The sequence below is a fragment of the Hyperoodon ampullatus genome (assembly GCF_949752795.1).
Source record: "Hyperoodon ampullatus genome assembly, chromosome: 9".
In the NCBI taxonomy this organism is placed as follows: Eukaryota; Metazoa; Chordata; class Mammalia; order Artiodactyla; family Ziphiidae; genus Hyperoodon; species Hyperoodon ampullatus.
The window spans coordinates 2,675,308-2,701,763 of record NC_136922.1 but is presented as its reverse complement, the minus strand read 5'-3'; the positions used below and the strand labels follow the sequence as shown (position 1 = coordinate 2,701,763).

Sequence of the window (26,456 nt, the reverse complement as noted above, 5' to 3'; positions counted from 1 at the left end):
ACCAATATCAAAGCCAGACAATTCCTGACTAGTTTAACACAAACTCCCAATATTAAAGGCTTAATAATATTTTAAAAAGTGTTCATCTCAAATATAAAAATAATTATCTCAATATTTACTATCTTATTCGAGATGTTCTTAAAAAATTAAGAAGCATACAGAAGGGTAAGAAATGGCACATTTCCAAAATACCAAGCAATGACACAGATGTCAGAAGTATCAGACAGTTAGTTTAAAATAACTATGGATAATGTATTAAATAATTTAATGGAAAATGTAGAAAGCATGCAAGACCAGATAGGTGATTTCAGCAGAGTCTGAAACCATAAGAAAAAATCAAATGGAAATGTTAGAACTAAAACCAAACCAAAAAAATAAAAAAAGAACACAGTAACAGAGATGAAGTCTTCCTTCAATGAGCTCATAAAGAGGCTTGACACAGCTAAGAAGAGAATCAATGACTTGAAGATAAATCAAAAGAAATTTACCCAAAGAGAAAAAGCAACAAAAACAAAAAAAGCAAAACAACACCAAGAAGAATGAATCCAAGAGCTATGGAACAATTTCAAACAGTTACATAAGGGTCATAGAAATCTCAGAAGGAGCAGAGAGACAGGATGAAGCAGAAGAAATATTGGAAGATATAATGGCTGACAATTTTAAAAAATTAATGACAAACCAAAACTACAGATCCAAGAAGCTTACAGAACACCAAGCAGAATAATACAAATAACCAAAAAAAAATGCATTTAGTATTCAAATCACTGAAAGTGAAACAGAAATAAAAAATCTTGAAATTAATCAGAAAAATATGGCACACTGCCTACAGAAGGATAAGGACTATTTTATAGCAGCCTTCTCAAGAGAAACTATACAAGCAAAAAGAATACAGAATGCCATCTTTGGAATGTTGAAAGAAAAAACTGCCAACCCAGAATTCTACAACCAGCAAAAGAAAAAGATAAGCAAACTTTGCCCAAAGCAAACAGAAAGGAAATAATAAAGTCAGAAATCAATGAAACTGAAAACAGAAAAATACCAGAGAAAAATAACTCACAAGCTGGTCCCTTGAAATGACTGATAAAATTGTTAACCCTGTAGCCAGAGAGACCAAAATGAAAGAGAAAAGACACATCCAATACCATATCATAGAGATCCTGGATATATCAAAAAGATAGCAAGAAAATATCACAAACTATGCACATAAATTCGACAAGTTGAAAAAAATCTAAGTTGGACAAATTCCTTGAAAGACACAAATTACAAAAAGTCACAAAATGGTGAGAAGGGAAAATCCTAGTCCTACCTCATTTAGATTATTATCTGTGAACTCTGAAGCCAGACTTCAAAGGCACTTGACTTCAGGAAAGTACCTTGTTCTCTCAATGCCTCTGTCTTCCACATATAAAAGGGAGAAAATGTATTTACTGCAAAGAGCTGTTGTGAAACTTAAATGATTAGTATATGTAAATTGCTTAGAACAGAATCTGCTACTTGATAAAAGTATACGTGTTGATTATTTTTATAAAATTCAGAATAAAAACACTAAAGTAAAAATATGCTTGCAGAATATATCCATACATGTATATCTATATTTATATATATTTAAATATGTGCATTTACTACATGTATGAATACACACGTACATAGATATATGTATGTATTTGTGCGTGTGTATTCATACACATTGTAAATGCATAAAGAAAAGCTAAGGAATAATATTGTAAAAGTTCAGGATAATGTTTACCTAAGAGGGGTTGGGAACAGAAGAATGGGATTTTTCAACGTTAGAAGGTTCAACAGTCATGATAATGGTATGTCTTGGCTTCTATAGCAAGCTCAAGGATGTCTGTTTTATTACGCTTCATAACTTACATATCTGTTATACAGATCTGTATTTAACAGATGCTTCATAATAAAAATATTAAGGTAGAGTAAGATGTAATCTATGATCTCATTTTTTTAAAAAAACATAATAAGGATGCAGTTACAGGGTAAAGCTCAACGTGTGTGTGTGTGTATGTGTGCACTTATACAGGTTTGTGTGAACATTTAAAAAAGTGGGAAAGTCCACACACCAAAAAGAGTTAATTCATCAGAATGGTATTCGGGTTGAAGTAAGAGGTACAGGGCTTGCTGCAATAAATGCTTTACCTTTGTAAACCAAAAATGTTGGAAGAGAGACAGAAAGAAGAGGGAGGCAGTGGGGGTTAGAGGAAGAGAGCCTAGCAAGTCTAAGACTTCTAGCAAGTCTAAGACTTGGCCTCCACACTGTACAACCATCTAAACAACCTGGATGCTTCTCTCCAAAGGGAGGCACAAGTACATAACTACATGTTTCTTTGGTTCAACTGTAGGGGAACTATCTTTGGAATATCCATAAAAAATATCAAAAGTACAGTGTAGTTTAACCTAGAGTCCAAAAAGCTTCTCTGTTTTTCAAGCTTTAATAAAATTAGACATTTTCCACATCTCTCTGCAAGTACAGTGACAGTACTGAGCTTTAAAGCTGACAGACAGTGAACTATGATGTGACACTGCACTGAAAACACAACTGTAATCATGATGTCAGAATACCAGGATTTTCTGAGAATAGTCTTTATAAATACAAAACCATTACATCTATATGATTTTATCCTTACCTGGAAACAATTACGTTTTTGAACATCTGTTTTCCATTATGAAAGTGAGTAATATAAAATGTCACTTCTAGTTAAAGGATTCAAAATTCACTTACATATTATACTTTGCAATACAAGCTGCAAGACCTGGCCTGGCATCTCAGAGAAGAGCATGTTTCACATCTTAATTTTCAAATCAAAGGAGTAACAAATTACAACACAACAAATCAATACTTCAATGCTTCTATTTTTGAACTCACAGAGTTTTAATAACAAATATATTTGATTTTATTTTCAATATTGGATACCTTTACTCCTGGCCCCCTTCGCTGATTTATATTAACTGCCTAGCCTCTCAGGACCTCTGTCCCTGACCTCTGCTCACCCCCTCCTACACTCTAGTACTGCAGCCAGGCAGAGGTCACGCTGCTCTGTGTACCTCCTGCAAAGCCGGGCACAATGGCAGCCACCAGGTAGTCACTCACCTAGAGCCGAGTAATTCACTTTGGAAACACACCACCTAACCTAAAGAGTGAAGTAACTCTTTAAACCTTGAGCTATTTCAGAATCAACATAAATATTATAGCAATGTACAACTTAGATTGTTCAACTATATAAAATATGAATTAAAATATATTAAAAAATAAATATTTCTTATGAATGTTTCTTCAGCAAGTCTTTGTATGAATATACGGCTGTCCTCCATCCAGGTCTACAAAATAAACCTGTAGGTTTTCATCCACAAGCACTATCTCAAAACACCAATAAGGGAGAAAAAGGAGAAGGAAGGAAGGAAGGAACGGAGGGAAGGAGGGAGGAAGGGAGGGAGGGAAGGAAAAGAGAGAGAAAGAAAACATGGTGAATAGAGCAATAAAGAAAAAACTTCCACAGAAGGTATGCAAAAGGTACTTCCTTGAACAGATATTTAGGATGAAAATCCATTATCTGAATTTTCAGCAAGGCTGAAAACAAAAACAGCTAAGCTAATTGATATTTTTTTAAACTACACTGCAAAAACAAATCAGCTTTTAGCAAATGAGATATCAGAATACAAGTAAGATGGGCATTTCAAAATAACAAAATAAGAAGTTGAATGGAGAAAATGTTGATCAAATCAATCATACGAATAGTAATCTCTATATGGAAAAACGTACCTTGATGAGAATAAGACCTTGTTTTCTCAAAAATCTGAAAACTGTAAGGCTACTATTCAGATGTATCTCAAGTCCATCTTCTCCTCTGGATGAGTGCCTGAGTACTAAACTTCCTCTTTTGTAAGCACAGCATCAGTAACATATTATTACACAGCTACCGCCAAACCATGCAGTATATTTAAGAGCATGTTTTTCATACTAAAATACTGAATGTTAAATTTAGTCAGTTTTTTCAAAATAGATATTAATATTTAGGTTAAATTCAAATATAATCCATACTGTCTGGTCAGGATTTTAATCAGAGTGAAATATAAGATAAAAAATATAAAATCATAACTACTAATAAAGTCTCAAGTTGTTCCTATGTGGGGCTGTATAAAACAAACAAAACCAGAGTTTTAAACCTAGAGCTCAAAGTGCTCATTTGTGTTTTTAACAAAAGCCAGAATCATATTTTCTTCTTCATACATACTTTGCTAACAAAAGTCTAACTGAGGTAACCAAAATGATTTTATGAATTTTACAATAAAAAAGGAAAATTTTTGAAATATGGATGCTTAGAGAATTCTCCAGTTTAATCATCCAGTGTGTCTCTATCTCAAATTAAGATCTGGAAAAAATGGTCATGCCATCTACATTGTTGCATTCTAACTCCAAAAAGAAATTACAAGAAAAAGAAGTGAGCTAAAACATAAATGTATATGAGATACAAATATTCTTTTTGCTCTGAGTACATTTCATACATATCATTTTTAATTATAACAACTGAAACAGAAGCCCACCTGGAATGATTTTTCCTTTCGGTCCATGCCACTGGAATGATGGGTCTATGAGTTCAGAATTCCGCAGTCGTTGGGTTACACATAACATGTGTGGACTCTTTTGATGGAGCATAACATATACTTTCACTGAAAATAAATATTAAAATGTTCCAATAATATTTTATGTTCGTTCATGATCTATAATGGCTTACATTTTTGTAGTCTGGGTTACATGTCTTCAGAAGTTTTCTTTGGATTATTGCTATTGCTTGGTAAGAACTAAATTTCATTGCATTCCATATAACTAACTTTCAAAAACATACACTTATTTGCGTGTGCGAGTGTATCTTAATCTCAGCATTATGCATTAGTCTTTTTATTCAGAGTTCATATACCAACTGACTTTGTTGTCATAAAATTATTTTAATTACAAAGTATTAAGATAACTCTATATCTATACTTCATCTGTTTTGCAAAGACACCAAACCTGAAAGAAACTGACAAGATAAATTTGCTTAGATTACGGAACAATACATTACTCACAATGACGTAACACAGTGTACTGAATTTTAAAATTGTAATGTGATTAAAAAATTCACAAATATGTGCTTTGATTGATTTTAATTATTAAGCGTTTTTCCCACTTTGCTTTAAAATTTAGAGCACTGCTCATTAAACAAGCAAAAATAGTATTCTCTAGGAGATACAAAAGGAACACAGTAAAGATTCAATTGTTTTGCATTTACTCATAAGAAAGCTTTTAGAAAAGCTTCTAGAAACTCCTCAGTAATCCCATGGCAACACCTCACTAATCAACCATATACTAAGATTTTTGTGTTCCAGTAAAATAAAAATTATTTCTATGAGAATCAAAATTCTCCTTAACTTTAAAGAAACTGTCTCTAAACTTTAGCCATACAACATCATGTTTATTGAATGTAGCTTTTAGATAGCTACTCTTACTTAGGTTAAGAAAGTTCCCCTCAATTCTTGGTAATTTGTTTTCCTGGGACACTTGCACCTATATTCATAAATGTAACTGTATATAATTTTCTTACATTATCCTTTGTCTTTTTCCAATTTCAGTACAAATTTGTTATTTAGTGTTTAGCACTATTAAGTTAGGCATCTAAGATTATAATAGCCACATAAAATGAATTAGGCAGATTTCCTTCTATAAATTTTCTCTGAAAGAATATGTACAGTGTTTTTGTTCTTGGAAACTATATAGCCTGGTACTTATTTTTTGGCAAGGGAGGAAGTAGCAAAACAAATTTCTGATTAACAATCTGGAGAATTTAATTATTAGTTTACTAAGTAATTTAATTAAGTCTGTTTTAGAAACATATTTTAGTAGAGTTATCCACTGTAAGTTTATTATATAAAATTATTCAGAATACTAAGTTCTGATTTTTAAATCTCACCATATCTTAATTTATTCATAATATTTTTGTACTTTCATTATTCTCTTGTGAAACAATTACCAAAACTCTGTCTACTAATTGCTCCAAAGGCAGCTTTTGGTTCCATTCAATCTATTATTATTCTCTGGTCTCCTTCATTAATTTCTCCTCTTATTTTATTTCCTACTCACCTCAGTTTAAATGTTTCTTCTTTTTTCTACTTTTAATGAATGCTTATTGTATTAACGTGTCATTCCTCAGCATGACTTACTGGCTCTTTTATAAGGACACCAGTCATATTGGATTTGGGTCTACCCTAATGACCTCATTTTAACTTGATTACTTCTATAAAGACTCTGTCTCCAAATAAGTTCACTTTCTGGAGAACTGAGGATTAGGACTCAAACATGATTTTAGGGAGAAGGATGATTCAGTCCATCACACTGAGATTCAGTTGTTTTTCTTAACTGAAATGTTAATTCATTTTAAGGATAAATTTAAGCACATCCAATAAAAAGGAAAGTTAGTTATATACGACTCTTTTATAATTTAGGTTTAAAAGCTGTAGTTTTAAAACAAAAGCTGTGATAAAAGTTGTGATATCAGTGAAAATGGCGGAGTAAAGAACTCCAAAACTCATCCCCTTCATAAAGGTAATAAGAAAATGGCACATATTGTTACAATCAACATTTTCAGAACTCTGGAAATTAATCAAAGACTTACAGCACCCAGGAAAAATGTACTCAGGAAAAACAACTGAATCTCGGTGTCATGGCCTGAATTATGCTTCTCCCTAAAATCATATGTTTAAGTCCTAATTCCCAGTTCCCCAGAAAGTGAACTTATTTGGAGACACAGTTTTTATAGAAGTAGCCAAGTTAAAATGAGGTCATCAGGGTAGGCCCAAATCCAATATGACTGGTGTCCTTATAAAAAGGGGAAATTTGGACACACAGACAAACACAGAGGAAAACAATGTGAAGAGATATAGGGAGAAGATGGCCATCTCCAAGCCAAGGAAGAAGAACTGGAACAGGTCCTTGCCCTACTGCCCTCAGAAGGACCCACCCAAGCCTCTATGATTGGACTTCTATCCTCCAAAACTGTGAGACAACACATTTCTGTTGTTTAATCTGCCAGGTCCATGGTAATTTTTTACCGTAGCCCTAGCAAATACACCTGGTAAAAACAGTGAGCTTGTAGCGCTTTAAGTTGCTGTATTCCCATTAGAACCAGCAGCCTGGTAGCCACTAGAGGGGCAGATGGGGTTAGATGGACTTCAGTGCCTCCTTCCCAGAGAATTGTCATTATTTCACCTTTCTGGCAGTGTCCTGGAAGACACCATGCACAAAGCTATCTTTACATGACCTAACTTGGAGCACACCCACTGAAAAAAGCCTTTTCCCCAAGAGTCTTTGTCAAAAACAACTAGAGCTTTCCACTTAACTTTGTAAATGCCTGAAGCAGTGGGAGTAAACATCAGCTTAACCAAAAGCTTAAGAGGAAAAGCTGTGTAATGACATGTCAATGGGAGCTTTGAAAACTTCAGACATGTTCCTAGGAAAATAGAAGGGCATGTGCATGCACAGAGTAGGCCACGTGGCCAAGATTGGACATGCTCAGTAAAGAATGAGAGGCCTTAAAGTTCTCACCTCTGGCTGAAATTGAGCCTCCGTACAGCAGAAAGTGAAGGATATGCTGGAGTTGTCAACTGCCTGGCTAAATGTTTAAGGTAAGCCATGACAAGCTCACAAGGATTCTCAGAAAATATTAGGAGACTAACTGGTTCAGGTGTTTAATGAAATTTCTGTTGAACCATTAGCCTAACTAAGCTAACTAAGCAAAGACTTCAGTGGCCACACATGACAAAGAATACAGAATTTAAAGAGAATTAGTTCAGAAAAGTCACTAAACAAATGCTATAGGAATACCTCATTTTACTGTACTTCACTTTACTGTACCTCACAGATTTTGCATTTTTTAACCATCAATGGTTTGTAGCAATCCTGAGTTTCAGATGATGGTTAGCACTTTTTAGCAATAAAGTATTTTTTAATTAAGGTACATACATTGGTTTTTAACCAAATGCTATTGCACACTTAATAGACTGCAGTACAATGTAAACATAACTTTTATAGGCACTGGGAAACCAAAAAAATTCATGTGCCTTACTTTATTGTGATACTCGCTTTATCGTGATGGCCTGTAACTGAACTTGCAATACCTCTGAGTATGACTGTACAACAAAAAGCAACTACATAAATACCTAGAAAGGGGGAAGAATCTGATTTCCAGAGTACTACATAATATTCCCTACGAAGTCCAGTTTTCAACCAAAAATATGAGTCATGCAAAAAACCAAGAAAGTATAGTCATAGGCAGCAAAAAAGGCAACAAATAGAAACTGTCCCTGAGGAAAGCCAAATTTTGGAGTTACTGGACAAAGACTTTAAATCAGTTATTTTAAATACGATCAAAGAACATCATGCCTAAAGTACTAAAAGAGTATGAAAATGATGTCTCTCCAAATAGAAACTATCAATAAAGGGATAGAAATTATAAAAAAAAGATCCAAAGAGAAATTCCGGACTAAAAAGTACAATAACAAATGAAAATTCACAGTAAAGAATCAATAGCAGATCTCAACAGACAGAAGAAAGAATCAGCAAACTTTACGTTACATCAATGTGGGATTTATCCAATCTGAGAAAAAGAAAAATAGAAAGATAAGTGAAGATAAATCAACAGTACTCAGAGACCTTTGGGAAACCATCAGGCATGCCAGTATATGCATAAAAGTCCCATGGAAGAGTGGAGAGAAAGAGCCAGAAAGAATATTTGAAGGAATAATAGCAAAAACTTCCCAAAATTGATGAAAAACATGAATCCACACATCAAGCAAGCCTAACGAACTCAAACTAGGATACATTCAAAGAGATCCACACCTTAGGTACATCATAATCAACTGTGAAAACACAGAAACAAAGAATCTTGAGAGCAGCAAGACAGAAGCAACTCATTACATAATATGGTCCTCAATAAAATTAGCTTACTTCTCATCAGAAACCATAATGAAATAGAAAGTTTGAATAGACCTAAAACAAGTAAAGTGATTGAATAATAAAAAAAAAAACTTCCACAAGGAAAAGCCCAGCACCAGTTGAATTCACTTGTGAATACTACCAAACAAGTAGAATTAACAATACTTCACAAACTTCCAAAAAAATATAAGAGGAGGGAACACACTCCAACTCATTTTACGAAGCCACTATTGCCCTAAAACCAAAATCAAAGACAACACAAGAAATCTACAGACCAATATGTACATGATAATCTTCAAAATACTAGCAATCAAATCCAGCAACGTGAAAAAGGATTATACATCATAATCAACTCAGATTCATTCCAGAAATGCAAGGCTAGTTCAAAATACAAAAATCAATCAATGTAATACCTTATCATATCAATAGAATAATGGACAAAACCCATTGATCCTCTCAATATACGCAGAAAAATCATTTGATAAAATCCTATACCCTTTCACAATAAAATCACTCAACAAATTCGGAACAGAAGGAACTCTCTTAATCTGATAAAGGGCATCTACAAAAATTCACAGCTAACATAATACTTAAAAGCAAAAACTGAAATCTTTCCAGGCCCCCAAGGTCAGGAACAAAACAAAGATATCTGTTAACATCAATATTGAACTGGAGGTTCTACCTGGAGCAACTAGCAAGGAAAAATAGGCAGATTGTAAAAGAAGAAATAAAACTACCTCCATTTGCAGATGACATGATATTATATACAGGAAATTTTAAGGAATAATTCCCCCATCCCCCATTTAAAAAATTAGAGCTGTAAGTGATTCGGCAAGATGACAGGATACAATATCCATTTGCAAATCTCAACTGTATTTCTATACAGTAGCAATGAGCAATCCAAACACTAAACTGATAAAAACATTCTATTTACAGCAGCATCAAAAAGAATAAAATATTTAGGGATACATTTAACAAAAGTAGTACAAGAAGACTCATACACTGAAAACTGTAAAACATCATTGAAGGAAAATAAAGAACACCTAAATAAATGGAAAGACACTCCATGTTTATGAATTGCAAGACTGTAGAGTGTTAAGGTGGTAATACTCCCAAGATTGATCAACAGATTCAATGCAATCCCTATAAAAATCCCAATGGGCTTTTATTCCAAAAACTGCCAAAGCTGATTCTAGAATAACACGAAATTTCAAAAGACCCAGAATAGCCAAAACAATCTTGAAAACGAGCAAATTTGAAGTACTCACACTTGATAATTTCAAAACTTATTATAAAGCAACAGCAATCAAGACAGTGTGGTACTAGAGTAAGGAAAGACATATATATCAAAGGAATAGAATTTAGAGTCCATAAAAAAAAAAAACTCATACATCTATGGCAAACTGCTCTTCAACAAGAGCACCAAGATATTCAATAGAGATGGAAAAGTTTCTTAAACAAATGATGCTGGAGCAAGTGGATATCCACATGCAAAAGAATGAATTTTGATCCCTATTGCATACCATATGCAAAAATTAATTCAAAATGGATCAAAGATCTAAATATAAGCACTAAAACTATGAAATTCTTTCAAGAAAATGTAGGAGTAACACTTTGTAGCTGCTGATTAAGCAATCATTCTGATACATGACTCCTAAAGCACCAGTACAAAAGAAAAAATAGAAATCAGACTTTATCAAAGTTTAAAATGTGTGCTTTAAAGAACACTATCAAAAAATGAAAACACAATCCATAGAACAGAAGAAAATATTTGCAAATCCAACATCTGATAAGGGTCTAGTATCCAGAACATATTAAAAAAAAAAAAAAACTCTTCCATCTCAGTAATATAAAAGACAGCCAAACTAAAAATTGGGTAAAGGACTTGAACAGGCATTTCTGTAAAGAAGACATCCAAATGGTCAATAAACACATGAAAAGAGGTTCCACATCACTAGTCATTAGGGAAATGCAAATAAAAAGCACAATGAGAATCCACTTCACATACACTAGGATGGCTAAAATTTTAAAAGATGGACAATAATAAATGTTAATATGGATGTTGGGACATTTGAATCCTCATAAATTTCTGGTGGCAAAGTACAATATTTCAGGTTCTTTGAAAAATTGTTTGGCAGTTCCTCAATATGTTAAACATAGAGTTACCGTATATCCCAGAAATTTTACTCCTGGGTATACTGAAAACATATGTTCACACAGAAACTTGTCCAGAAATGTTCATAACAGCACTATTCAAAATAGCTAAAAAGTGGAAACTTCCTAAATATCCATCAATTGATGGATACACAATTGTAGTATATCCATTCAGTGGAATATTATTCAGCCATAAAAATGAATCATACATTCTGTAACATAAATGAACCTTGAAAACATCATACAAAGTGAAAGAAGCCACACACAAAACACCACATAGTGTATGATTCCACCTATATGAAATGTCCGGAATGGACAAATTTATGGAGACAGAAAGTAGATTAGTGGTTTCCAGGGGCTGGAGTGTGATTGCTTAATGGGTAGGGTGTTTCTTTTTAGAGTGATGAAAATGTTATGGAATTACATAGTGCTGATGGTTTCAGTACCTGGTCAATATACTAAAAACTACTCGATTGTATACTTTACAGGAGGAATTTTAAAGCATGTGAATTTACCTTAATTAAAAAAATATATATACAAAAAAAGTTGTAGATGCTATGCCTCGTGTTACTAGTACAAAATCTTATTAACCCAAAATCTTTATGATATACAGATCCCATTTTTAAAAAGTTTTAGCGTAAGAACTGCAATATGGGGACTTCCCTGGTGGCATAGTGGTTGGGAGTCCACCTGCCAATGCAGGGGACACAGGTTCGATCCCTGGTCCAGGAAGATCCCACATGCCGTGGAGCAACTAAGCCTGTGCACCACAACTACTGAGCCTGTGCTCTAGAGCCCGCAAGCCACAACTACTGAGCCTGCGTGCCACAACTACTGAAGCCTGTGTGCCTAGAGTCCATGCTCCCCAAGGGAAGCCACCACAATGAGAAGCCCATGCACAACAAAGAGTAGTCCCTTCTCGCCCCAACTAGAGAAAGCCCACGTGCAGCAATGAAGACCCAACGAAGCCAAAATTTAATTAATTAATTAATTAATGTTTTTAAAAAGTGTTTTTTAAAAAAAGAACTGCATACATTTAATATTAGGTTTAATTGTTATACAATAACAAGCAAAAACACTGTAGACAACTTTAATTAGATAGCTTTTAGAAATAATTATTTTTTGCACACTTAAGAAGTTACATCAAACAGAATTAAACTATATGAATCTAACTCTGTGGAAACACCTTTAATCCATTTCCATAGAGGAAAAGGGCCATAGGAAACTAGGATAACTGGGGAACACTAGCCTTTTGCAAAAAATTGATAAAATTTAAACAAATGCCAATTACTTTCTTACAATTACTGAAAATCTATTTATTAATACCTGGAAAATTTGGTGATCCCACTATTTTCATTGAATCTTGGGTCAAGTGAATACCTCTTGGTAATTGAGCCAAATATCCCACTATCAAAAACAAAAAGAACAGAATTAATCAACAATCTGGCTCATTACAAATTTCAAGACATTCGAATAGGATAGTATCGCAGTATATTTGACGTTTGTTGAAGGGGAGCCATAATTCAATATCCTCTGATATCTGGTATCTCTGTTCCAGCTCTATTCCCTTCATACACGCCAATGAAATTAACATATCCACCGCTTTCCCTATTATGTCTCACCTTCAGCTTTTTCTACATCCACTTAGAATACTCTCAATAAGTCCAAATCCCCACCCTTCAAGACCCAAATCACAAGTCCCTCCTCCCTCAAACCTTGTTTGTCCTCATTTCTTACCTTTTTAGTACATCATCAGCTACACTCACTCTACATTGTATTACAGTTCTTCATGCACAGATATAATTTTCCTTATTTGACTATAAGCTCAATAGTAGGATCAGTGTTTATGTCAACTTATGGAGAATCGATATCTTTTGACTGCCTTCATCCAATTCCCCTCAATCCCGCCTCTGCTAACCACAAATCTGATCTCTTTTTCCATGAGTTTGTTTGTTTTTGAAATATAATTGTCCCACAACACTTTGTTAGTTCCTGTTATACAACATAGTGCTTTGATGTTTCTATACATTTCGAAATGATCACCACGGTTAGTCTAGTTATGATAAGTCATCATACAGAGACATTACATTGCTATTGACTATGTTCCCCACACTGTACATTTCATACTTGTGATCATTTATTTTGCAACTGGAAGTTTGTACCGCTTAATCTCCCTCACCTACTTCTTCCGTCCCGTTTGGCAAACACCTGCTTGTTCTCTATCTATAACTCTGTTTATGTTTGTTTTTTTAGATTCCATATATAAGTGAAATCATGCGGCATTTGTCCTCCTCTTATTTCACTTAGCATAATACCCTCTAGGTCCATCCATGTTGTCACAAATGGCAAGATTTCATTATTTTTTTATGGCTGAGTAGGAGTCCACTGTATGTACCTATTATCTTTATTATCCATTCTTCTATTGATGGGCACTTAGGTTGCTCCCATATCTTGGCTACTGTAAATAATGCTACAATGAACACAGGGATGCATATATCTTTTCTAATTAGTGTTTTTGTTTTCTTCAGATAAATCCTAGGAGTGATATTGTTGGATCATATGGTAGCTCTATTTTTAATTTTTTGAGGACCCTCCATACTGTTCTCCATGGTGGCTGCATCAATTTACCTTCCCACCAATAGTACAGGAGGGTTCCCTTTTCTCCACAGCCTCTCCAGCACTTGTTATTTGTTGCCTTTTTGATAATAGCTTTTCTAACAGGTGTGAGAATGGTATCTCATTGTGGTTCAGACTTGCGTTTCCCTGATGATTAGTGATGTTGAGCATCTTTTTCACGTGCCTATTGGCCATCTGTACGTCTTCCCTTGGAAAAAGGTCTGTTCAGATCCTCTGCCCATTTTTTAACTAGACTGTTGTTTTTTGATGTTGAGTTGTATGAGTTTTTTGTATATTTTGGATATTAACCCTTACAGGATATATTTTTTGCAAATATCTTCTCCCCTTCAGTAGGTGGCAGTCAAAACGTACAAACTTCTAGTATTAAGATAAGTACATACTTGGCATGTAATAAACCATATGATAATATAAATTATTATGATAAACATATGATTAATACAATTAACACTGCTGTATGTTACATATGAATTGTTAAGAGTTAATCCTAAGAGTTCTCAACACAGGAAAAAATAATTTTTTCTATTTCTTTAATTTTGTACCCATATAAGATGATGGACATTCCCTCAACTTATTGTGATAATCACTTCACGATGTATGTAAATCAAATCCTTATGCTGTACACCTTAAAATTATACAGTGCTGTATGTCACTTATACCTCAACAAAACTGGAAGAAAAAAGTATGTTCCTTAAACCTGGAGGACACAGGGATGGGAAGCAGAAGAGGAAGTCAGGGCCAGACTGGGGAGGTCTCTGTAAGCCATGCTTTGACTCTGCAAAAACCAGCAAGCAAATAAAAGATTTAATCAAGAAAAAAATAATCCGTCAAGCACTATACCTTGCACATAGCAAATATTAAATAATAATTGTTAAATATGATATATTCTGATGTTGTTCAGTTCTCGTTGAATAAGTCAATGTTGATGGACACAGGAGTGTGCACAGACAAGGGGCAGAAGCAGCACAAAAAACGCAATAAAGCTTAGACCCAAATCCTCTGTGTTGTTAAAAGAGAGGAGGCAGAGAACAAAGAAGAGTATGCTATTCAAAATCAGATGACCTGGGGCTTCCCTGGTGGCGCAGTGGTTGAGAGTCCGCCTGCCGATGCAGGGGACACGGGTTCGTGCCCCGATCCGGGAAGATCCCACATGTCGCGGAGCGGCTGGGCCCGTGAGCCATGGCCGCTGAGCCTGCGCGTCCGGAGCCTGTGCTCCGCAACGGGAGAGGCCACGGCAGTGAGAGGCCCGCGTACCGCAAAAAAATAACAAACAAAAAAAAAAAACAGTCAGATAACCTGGATTTAAATCCCAACTCCACTAACTAGTCTTAGGAAAGTCACTTAAAACTCCAGGAGCTTCAGTTTTCTCATCCGCAAAATGAGACTAAATTCCAGATTTAGAGTTTTTGTAGGAACTGAAGGGACTATTGTATAAACTATAAAACGCTACATAAATGTTGCTTCACTATTCATACCTTACATATTAAGATACTGCGTTCTTCGTCTACTTCTTATATCCTCAGGCCTGATCTTGTTCTTGGATCAAAAGACAACACACACACACGCACACACGCACACACACGCGCACACACACACACACACACACACACAGAGTCGTACCTAGCATAAGATCACGGGCCGTGGTCAAGAAGCATCCTTCTCCTATGGGGTAATTAACGGCTATCGGCTAGTCTCTTCTTAAACTAGAATGGCCTTTGGACTTCGGCATATTTTGTAATGTCTCTTCACCCCATTTCTTTCCATTCTCCTCCTATCCCCTGTCTACCTCCGCAGCCCTTCCTCATTCATATTCTTGGAGGGCTTCTTTTTTCATTGCCCCTTTTCTGCACAAATTGTATTTTAAACAAACCTCGTTTGTGCTTTCTATGATTCAATTCTGGGAGATACTTTATTTCTAAAAAGTCTAAAACTTGAATGCAAAATAACGCAGCCAAAACCTTTCTAGTTAAATGACGCCCGTTTAATTAAGCACTCCCTTCGGTATCTTAACTCTATTTTGAAAGCATGAGAAAGTATTTCGGATCTCTGAATCAAAAGGAGGAAACAAAAGGCGGCAGCAGAGTATCAAAACTTTAAGTTCCCAGTCTTTCCTGTACTTTATAGCTAAAACCAATAGATGGAGCTCCAGGACCACGGGAAATGAGAAAGCGGCGGGATGTCTACTTATTTCAAAATACACTGAAATCCTGAGCCCCGTACGTCGTGGAAAGCTGGCAAAGGACCCGGGGGCTGATAAGGGGCTTGTTAACAGCCAATTTAATCTCAAGCCTTGAGCTGTGGGTGTTTGAATGACCTCGCCCGTCTATACGACATCGGTGTGCCCAGTCCTCCTATTAAATTCAAGAGCGGGACCAGTGATACAGGCTTTCCCAGCAGCGGACGTCCGTGACACACAAAAACCTCCGGGAGCCGCGGTCCGGAGCCGCCCTCCGCCGCCTCACCTGACGCGGGCGCCCGCAGCACCAGCGCGGAGAACACCAGGACCACCGCAGCCCGGGAGAGCGGGGAGCCCGCGGCCCGGGACCGCAGCCAGCCCCGCCGCGCCCGGCCGGAGGCCGAGGCCTCCATCCACCCGCCGCCGCCGCCGGCAGACACTCAGCGTAGAAGGTCGTTAGGCAGCTCGCGCCCACCCGCCCGCCAGCGGACCGGAAGGGGGACCGGAAGGGGGGCCGGAAAAGGGCCACCACTTCCGGCAGGGCGGGGGCGGGGCTGGACGGGTCGTGGAGGCCTGGGGGGCGCGAACTCGCCCGCCATCAGGACCCCGCCGTCGCTCAGGCAACCCGGAAAGCATAGGCGACCTGTGGAAAGTTGTGGAGCCGCAGAAGAGTCGCGGGCCGAGGGACGGGCTGGCCGAGTCTGAGCGTTGAGGCCGACTCTGGACCACAGGGCGAGGGTCACGGGAGTGAGGGCCGGTCCAGCCGAGAGGGCTGCCTGCCTCTCCCGACGTCGGCTGCTGACTACCTACGGATTTATGGGACGCACCCGGGCGATGGATGCAGGGTCCAGCCACCGGGAATGGAAGTGGGCCCTGAGCCCCAGGAAGAGGCTGGGCCGGAAGAACGAGGCAACAGCCTTCGATGGAATGGACCGCATGCAGCGCTCAGCCCGAAAGATGGTCTTTTATCACCTGAGTTCAGGAAGATGCATTAAACCACCCATCCGCCTACGTGGGCGTTTATAGCCAGAACGTGTTAGAATCCTCTGCGTTTCTGCGGTGGGAAGGATTCACTTCACGTGAAGGGAGCTACGATACAAGTAAATCTTACCCAGTTGGTACAAGTACATAGGAGAATGAAGTTTAAGCAACAGAAGACAGAATGCCCAATAACCCTGTGTAATCGGAAGAAATGAGTGGTCCAGGTGGTCTGAAAGCCATCTCTGGGTGTCCTTCTCTCCACACGAGGGTTTTCGAACGGACAGCCTGAGCACCCACCTGAGTCCACCGCCCCGCTTGTTCGGTGGCGTATCTCGAACATCGATGCCTTCAGATGTAGCTTGTTTGTGCCACAGAGAGCATCGCCCCTTGCTGTCTTTCAGCTGGCCTGCTTTACCAACTATGTCTTCACAGCTAGAATCGTGTCTGTTTTGCCACCATGTTAACCTCAACTCCTGGGATAGTTCCTGGTATAAAGTAAGCATTCAAATAACCATAAGTTATTTTTTTAAAAAAAGAAAAGAACAGAAAACATCTAGCAGAAAGGAAGGAGAGTTTATTTTGGACCAGGACCAGGATGAAGACATATCCAAATGTCTTCCTGGACATATCCAAATGTCCAGGATTATGTAAATATCCAAAGAAGTCCTTGGTTCTTATTAACAAAGGAAATTGAAATTTCTGCTTATTTCTTGAGTTTTCTGGCTATCTTTATGCATGTGCTAATTGGTAAAATGTATCCAGTACAGTTTATTCTACTGAGTAGATTTACTTCTTTAGAAATCCTTTCTAATCTGTATAAAGTCCTGAATTGAGTACAGCCTGTTCAGGCATGTCTTAGTAAAGAGACCTGCATGATTTAGATCCAGCCAGCATTTTGGTCAAGGTCTTGCACTTCCTTTGAGCACACCTAGTAAACAAATTTTACTGAATAGTACCCAATACATCACTATATTTGTCTGGATATATATTCTGCTAAAATTCCTTTTAATTTTTATAAACAAGTCAACCTGCACAACATGATTTTTACCAAATGAACTTTGGACTGTGGACTTGTAGAGAATAAAGGGCAGAGAGGACTGTTCAGACCATGCTAAATCTGGAAATCTCTGCTTTCTGTAATTCAGCAGTCCCTCCTGCCTTGGTCTGCTGTGTAAATTCCTAATATTCAACCTGAGAATAAGAAGTAATATTGGAGGTCTTAGTTAATGTATGGTGTGATTCTAAAGATGGAAAGCTGATTGCTGAAAACCAAAAAGAAAGTGGGTCTGTCATTAGTATTTGCACTTTTTACTCCAGTAGGGATGGTGTTAGCTTTTGTGCCCAAATTCTACTGTCTGGAATTCCTTTGATAGCAGTTTTCGTGCAAGACCAAGTTACCTACTTGAAATGAGCTTTTAAATGAACAGTATATTGATGATTTTTTTTTTTTTTTTTTTTTTTGCATTGAGCTCATAGCTGCTACTTACTGTAGTTTCCAAAATGAGTTTAAGAACTTCATTGCTTTTACTCTGCCATCATGGTAGCAAAAAGGTAAGTAAGGATAATGTAGGGCACGTAAAAGATGAACCTGTACTTTGACTATAAATTGCAAGTTACTATCCTTAAAAATTAGATACATTGATTTAAGTGTAATGTAATACATGTTCATTTTTTGCACTGCATTTAAATTTACAATTTATATAGGCAGTGTGTTTTGTACTTTTTTATATCTATCAGGTAAATACTTAAAGTATGTCAGAGATATGCTTTAAAAAATATATTGCCTCTTCATTAACTGTTTTGTTTATACCCTTTACTGAATCTCATTTACCCATAAAGTAACAACTTATGGAAAAATTAAAAAATTGCAAATGAGCACAGTCTTCCTGAGCATTGCTGAGGAAACTGTCATGGAGATTTTACTGACAAGTCTGTTTTTGTTTTTCCTAAGAATTAAATTATGATGTATATAATAAATGGTCCAATGTGTTAGAGTTCTAGCTGTTGTCAAGCAACATCGGCTCTGTTTCGTTTTGTTTTTTGCTGTTCTGGTCCCTTACTTCCTTTGATGGAGAAAAAATATTTACCTTAAAAAGAAAAAACTCTACTCTATTGACATTGAGAAAGCCAAATCAATAACTATGTTAGGTTAACCAATCCTCAGTGGTTAGAAATATAAGAGTTTTATAGTTAAAGAGAAAGGAGACTTCAGAAGCAGTTAATGTACAGTCACCCACAATTTTAAAGAGAAAGGCCGTAGATATGGGTTCACAGCACACACCTGGAAAGATAAGTATCTCTGAAGGATCCTTCCTTTCAAGAACAAAGGCTGTTGAGAATATAGATTACCCACACTATCATGCGCTCTCACGAAAACTGAACATGCCTTTTGTGAAAGGAGTTGAGGACAGACATGACTGTGGCAGAATTGAAAAGAAATGCAACCCGACTTTTCTTAAATTTCACCCTTATCCCCCTTCAGTCCTACCAGACTATCATTTACACTATCCTTATCCCCCACCGTATGGGCCAGATTATCCATTATTTCCACTTCGGGATGATGTACCCTTAGGTGACACCTATTCAGGGTTTGTGAGTCCTGGTGGTGATGCTGACTTAAAGCCTGGCATTGGCAGAACCATACCAAGCTTGGTAGATTTCAGTGATGTGAAACCTCAACATCGAGTTCCCAGGCCAGACACAGGACTTCAGACGACATTAAAAAGGAAAAAAGTGTTACTAGAACTAAAACAAGACAGGAGATGGAATTCCAGGGCAGTACCAGACATTTCCATCTGAGCAAGACTTGGAGGTAAATGAAGTGACATGGGCTTTGTAATTTTTAAACTCTCAAATGAGAGAGAAGAGCATGGATCTAAGATTCAGTATTTAGCAGTTCATTTGACATAAAATTGTAAAAGACCAAATAAGGAATTCTTATTTTTAAATTATGGACTGTAAGGAAAAAGTAATAAGAATGATAAGCCTTTTATAACCCTGTTTGTAAAAAAATAGTTGGTTTTCCAAAAAATACATTCATCAGTATGTGGCCAACACAAAGTATATATCAGATAATTTATTCTAAACACACAGATAACCTAATTTTGCCACAAAGGAATTCATATTTAACTTTGATAATTGTGTATCATGCCTCCTTATCTGTCTCTGTCCTTTGAAAAAATTAATTTGCTGATGATTATCAAAGAGTTAGGTTACAGGAGCTGAAATGCAATGTGAAAGTAGTTGAAAGTAAATTTGGGGGTCTTGTAAGAACAGGAGCTGAAGAGAGGCAACCCCTGCATAAATAACTCCACCACATTCCTAGAGGCAGAATTTGATGAACACTCACTGACTGCTGCACCTTTTGGTTTCTCTGTAAGAACTCCCAGAGCGTGTCACAAGCCTGGCCCAGAAGTGGTGAGAAACTTCCAGAAGAAAGCCACGGGCAGTGTTCCTGTATGGAATGTGCCTGGTAGGCAGGGAGTGAAAAGAGATTAACATGTTTGAGCATGTGGGAAAGGCAAAGACCAAGTGCTGTAGCAAGAGATGCTGAGCTTGCTCTAGCCTTAAGAGGCTGTGCCCTCTTCACCACTCCTCTGCAGTGCCCAGCCACAGATCAGAGGCCTAGGGAGGCTGTGTGGAGGAACAGTGACATCATTGTTTTTTGGAGCAGTGGAAGCTCATGGTTCCTGCCACTCCTCCATGAAGAGAGGCCATAGGCACTTGGGACCAGGAAGGGAGTACGAATCAGGGCAAAGGTAGTAGAAATGCAAAGCCCCACAAAATAATGGTCCCAAGCCACACTCGCCAGATACACACTCTTGAACAAGAAAAGAGCAATTTGATGAGAGATAAGAACTATGCTTTTAATGTGCACTCTAGTTGTGGCCTCAGTGGCTAGGCTTAGGGAAATTCCTTAGTTTGGAATGTTCATGTAAATATATAAATGAGGTTCAATAACCTATTTTAAGAAATAATTATTTTATAATACATTTGAAATACCATCTAGGGAAATAAGGTATTACTGAGAAGCAAATGCAATTCACATTGAAGGAACCATTGATGAGTTCAGGCCAGTCTTACAGCCATAGTACAGTTTTCACTGATTCTGAACTAGTGACCAGTTTTCTGATCTGTCCAGAAAGGAGCCTGAGCTCAATCTTTTGTTAATGTTTCAATGTACACTAATAGTCATTATCAAGAACTCTTCTTTAAAGGAATCGAAATCATTTTTCATTGTAGTCCTATATTAGACAAGTATGACACTTTGCTTGTAAGCAGAAAATCCAAACCTAGTGTAATTTTTAAGAACAATATTGATTTGTTTTCGTAAGTTTTCCTAAGAGTGAACTGTCAAAGCATTCCAACAAATTAGAGGTGAAGAAGCTAACTTACGACTGAAATAGGGATAACAGACATTGCACCAACAGTTCAGAACCAAATATAGAGCTCATCTAGCCTCTATTTCACTGCCTAGATCAGTACAGCAGAATGGAGAAAATAGGCTCTAGAGACTGTCTGTACTCTATTCCTGGCAGGAAATTTACTTGCACCATGACCCAGGACTCATTGCTAATCTCTATGCCTGTGTATCCTTATTTGTAAAATTCAGATACTAGTTATAATTTATAATAGCGAGGGCTATTTACTGTTATTCATGTAAAAATATCTGACAAAGGAATGAACCAATAACATCTGTTAGATGTTGTAAAGTTAAACAAAGTCATGTTATAAAGTTAAAAAGTCCAGAATTTTCAGTTCCTTCATACATAAATTCTCTTATAAAATTGTAGAAATTGAATGAATTAAGGTGGGTAAAATACTTAGCAAAATTCGTGGAACCTGGTAAAGCATTTAATTAGTAGTAGCTGTTATGAGCTATTAACAGTTTTAAAGAACAATACTTGCAGTTCAGGGATTGATTTCAATATAATTTGGCCTATGCTTTCAGTGATTCTGGAAATAATCATTAATTATAAATAATAAATACTTTCAGCTTTTAGCAAACCTAAATACACATAATTTCTCATACATTCTGATAAAGAAGGATATCTTCTCAGAATTAATTATATCACACACCATTATGCTTTTCAGTGGACTTTCATAAATATCAAAACAAGATCCTGAAAGATTATATTGCTGATTTTTTGTCCTATTTCAACCTTATCTAGACATTTAACTGTGGTCAGTTGTTTTTTGTTCCTAGTTTCATCCTGTCATGGGAGCCTCATCTGAACCTAATTACCCAAAGGCCCCACCTCCAAATACCATCATATTGGGGTAGGGGCTACAACATATGAATTTTAGTGTACACACCCTCAGTAACAACCATCTTAACCATTTTTAAGTGTGTAGTTCATTGGTGTTAAGCACATTGGTGTGCAGCCATCACCACTGTCCATCTCCATAACTCCTTCCTTCTTACCAAACTGAAATTCTATATCCATCAGATACTAACTACCTTTCCCTCCCTCCTCTCAACCCCTAGCAATCATTTTACTTTCTTTCTCTATGAATTTGACTACTTTAGCTACCTCATATGAGCAAAATCATACAGTATTTGTCTTTTTGTGACTGTCTCGTTTCACTTAGCGTAGTGTCCTCATGGACAACAGTGTTCTTGCTGTAGCATATGTCAGAATTCCTTCCTTTTTAAGGCCGAATAATCTTCCATTTTATGTATATACCACGTTTTGTTTATCCTTTCATCCAACAATGGACACTTCGGTTGCTTCACCTTTTGGCTATCGTGAATAATGCTGCTATGAACGTGGGTGTACAGATATCTCTTCAAGACCCCACTTTCTGTTCTTTGGAGTATATACCGAAAGATGGAATTGCTCAATAGTAATTCTGTGTTTAATGTTTTGAGGAGCCAGCTATTGTTTTCCGTAGCGGCTAATCCATTTTACATTGCTACACAATGTATTAATGCACAATTACAATTCCTTACATTCAAGGAATAAACCCCACTTGGTCATGGTGTATAATCCTTTCAGATGTGTGTTAAATTCTGTTTTCTAGTATTTGAGGACTTTCGCATCAGTATTCATCAGGATATTGGTCCATTTCTTCTTGGAGTGTCTTTGTCTGGCTTTGGTATCAGTTGGCCTTATGGAATGAATTTGGAAGTGTTTTCTTCAATTTTTTTGGAAGAGCTTGAAATGGATTAGTGTTAATTCTTTTTTAAATATTTTGTAGAATTTACCAGTGAAGCCATCTGATCTGGAGCTTTTCTTCGTTGGGAGTTTTGATTACTGATTCAATCTCCTTATTAGTTATAGGTCTGTTCATATTTTCTGTTTCTTCATGATTCAGTCTTGGTAGGTTATGTGTTTTTAGGAATTTGTCCATTTCATGTAGGTTATATAATCGTTTGGTGTACAACTGTTCATAGTACTTTCTTATAATCCTTTTTATTTCTGTAAAATTGTTGGTTCAAAACCTCAGGAGTTCCCCAGGTGAAATCCAAAACTGGCCCCTGTACTCACAGGGCAAGGAGAAAGAGGCAGACTCTCCAGACGGGTAGGTGGCAGGTTTAATTACCGAGGAAACTTACTTACGCTTGTCTTAGGTGCCTTAAGTTGAGTAGATCTCCGCACCCACCCTCCAGAATCTTCAAGTTTATGTAGAGGACTTAATAGGGTTCAGTCACATATACTGTCCAGATGGTCTCAACGAAACGTTACTCTCTCAAGGCTGTGTTCCTGAAACAGCTCCTCCTGTGGGACCAGTGGGCAGAACATACATTCATTTCAAGGACAGAGGAGGGGGTGAGGAGCCTCTGATTGCCTGAGTTCAGCTCATGGGTCAGTGGGTGGTCACGTCCTCTCAATGACCTCCTCCAGCAAAAATCAGTTGTAATGTCCCTTCTTTCATTTGTGATTTTAGTTATTTGAGCCTTCTTTCTTTTTCTCTGAGTCAATCTAACTAAATGTTTGTCAATTTTGTTGATCTTTTCAAGAACCAACTCTTGCTTTCATTGATTTTCCCTGTTGTTTTTCTATTCTCTATTTTGTGTATTTCTGACCTAATCTTTATTATTTTCTTTTTTCTGCTAGCTTTGGGTTTAGTTTGTTCTTCTTCTAGTTTTTTTAAGGTGTAAATTTAGGTGGTTGATTTGAGATCATTCTTCTTTAATACAAGCATTTATACCTATGAGTTTTCCTCTTAGCACTCCTTTTGCTGAACCCCATTACTTATGTTTTTGTTTTCATCTGTCTCAAGATAATTTCTAATTTCCCATGTTATTTCTTCTTTAACCCAATGGTTATTTAGGGGTGTGATGTTTAATTTTCATATATCAGTTTTTAATTTTAGTCCAGTCTACTGATTTCTAGTTTCATTCCACTGTGTTCAGAAAGTATTAATATATTTTACAAGCTTTCAGTCCTTTTAAATTTCCTGAGACTTGCTTTGGCACCTACAATGTAGCCTAGAGAATGTGCTCTGTGCACCTGAGAAAACTGTGTGTTCCGCCTGGGTATCCAGGTATTTGGCCAGTTTTATATAATCTATACTCCCATCCTAAACTCACTCAGTTATTTTAAAGAAAATTCCAGGCATCATATAATTTCATCTGTAACTACTTCAGTAAGAATCATACAATTCTGAAGTTTCATTTAACAGATGAAGAAACAAACCCAGAGAGAAATAAGTGATTTTCTAATAGTTACATAGCTTGTCAAGATATTTAGGTCAATTGTTTATATATTTTTCTGCTACCTGGCCTCCTCCAGGTTCTTCATATTAATTTGACTACTGCTAATTCTAAAAAATGAAGGGATCTGGAATTGTAAATGTTGGTGTTCATTTACTTTTAGTTTTCTTGTATACAAACTTCTAAGGGATAAAAACAAAAATTATCACTAAAAATAATAAAATAAAATAGAATTATTGTAGCAACGTGTGGGAATGCAACTATAACAGTGCCTGGAGGAAAATGTATAATCTTAAATGAATATGTTATAACAGAAGAAAACCTGAAAATTTAAGAACTAAGCCAGCATCCATCTCAAAATGAGAAAAAAAAATAGTCAGTTTTTTAAGTTGAATGGAGGATATAATAGAGATAAAATGAGAAATAAGAAAAGAGAAAACAGACATATATTTTAAAAGAACACCAAGGCCACAAGTTGGTTCACTGATAAACAATTGATAAATATCTGCCAATGTCAATCAAGAAGAACAAAAATATATAACTCTGGGGAAGCCAAATATAATGCTGACCTCATAAAACTGTGCATCCCCACATAGCCTCAAAAACAGTGCAGAACAAGACAAATGACAGTACACAAAAACCTTACCATCACCATAACTAGAAGACAGAGAAATTCTAAATCTCAAATTACTGCAAGTTCAAAAGAAAAGAAAACAGAAAATCCTAACAAGTCATGTCTCAACATCTCAACAGAAACCCTTTTTTGGTAAATGAGGACAGCTTTGGAAAAATTACATGGTAGACAGAAGCCAGCTTAAAATTGGTCAAAACCATGGATAAATAGACAAAGTCTAAGACTAAAAATATAGATAATGTCTAAGTCTAAAGTCTAAGTCTACAGAGAAGAAGTTAAAAGAACATGTGATCTGAGATGGCAGTTTCTGAAAGGAATCGATTGTATAGGAGAAGAAGTTTAAAAGAAAAAAAAAAAAAGAAGGAAAAGAGGAAAATTTAAGATCCTGAAAGGCAAAAATAATTATTTAATTGGAGATTATACACCCCCTCTGGTAACAGTCAACTAAGATAAGGAAAAAACTTTATTAAAGAAACTGTACTTAGCTACACTGACAGAAGAGGGTACCATTGAACTACAAATATTAAGCCACACAAAATTCACAGAATGAATTAAAGGAAACTGTAATAAAACAGAAAACAAGAATCAAAATACTTTAGTGAAGAAAATTCCTCCCCAAATCAACTATAAAAAAATTGTAATATAACACTCTGAAGTTTATTATATATTTTCAGGCAAGCATTTGAGAATATGAAAATTGCCTGCATAAAGAAATTCAAAGATTTACAAATAAAATTTTAGGTGAAATAAATGAAAGAAAATTCATTTCAAAATTCAGACCTAATTTCTAATTACATGATGCCCAAGGAAACTAAAATTAAATAAGATTTAATTAAAATAAAAATTTAATGGGGGACTTTGAAGAAAGGCAGGAAGACCTCCAAGAGAAGAAGAATGAAGAATTAGTTTAAAATATCTGAGTGAAAATGGTTGAAAAGGAAGATAAGCAAAGAAGAAAGAATATATGTATAATTGGAGTCCCTGAAGAAAAACTAAATGATAGAATGGGAATAATATGTTAAACCAGGTTTTCTCAGCTTTGGCGCAATGACATTTTGGGCTGGATAATTCTTTGTTGTGGGGGAGATTTTGTGCAGTGAAGGATGATTAGCAGCATTCCTGGCTTCTCCCCACTAAACACCAGTAGCACCTTTCTTGATGAATGAAATTCCCTTCTCAAAATGCTAGAAAATGGACAGCAAAGGAAACCAACAGTAGTACAAAGCGAGAAAAAAGA

At 36.5% G+C, this 26,456-nt stretch overlaps 2 protein-coding genes across 2 annotated transcripts in view; one reads left to right on the top strand and one right to left on the bottom strand.

The window, feature by feature from the left end:
* Window positions 1–16,357, bottom strand: part of ZPBP (zona pellucida binding protein) — a gene marked incomplete at both ends in the record, with an annotated part of 85,387 nt that extends 69,030 nt beyond the window's left edge. Inside the window, 3 exons of the mRNA XM_079712001.1 lie at window positions 4,558–4,683; window positions 12,461–12,541; window positions 16,231–16,357. Coding sequence (XP_079568127.1) covers window positions 4,558–4,683; window positions 12,461–12,541; window positions 16,231–16,357 — 334 coding nt within the window. The remainder of the gene's footprint in view (window positions 1–4,557; window positions 4,684–12,460; window positions 12,542–16,230) is intronic.
* A 2,830-nt stretch (window positions 16,358–19,187) lies between these two features.
* Window positions 19,188–26,456, top strand: part of SPMIP7 (sperm microtubule inner protein 7) — a gene marked incomplete at both ends in the record, with an annotated part of 45,975 nt that continues 38,706 nt past the window's right edge. Inside the window, 3 exon segments of the mRNA XM_079711241.1 lie at window positions 19,188–19,721; window positions 19,725–19,737; window positions 20,197–20,381. Coding sequence (XP_079567367.1) covers window positions 19,188–19,721; window positions 19,725–19,737; window positions 20,197–20,381 — 732 coding nt within the window.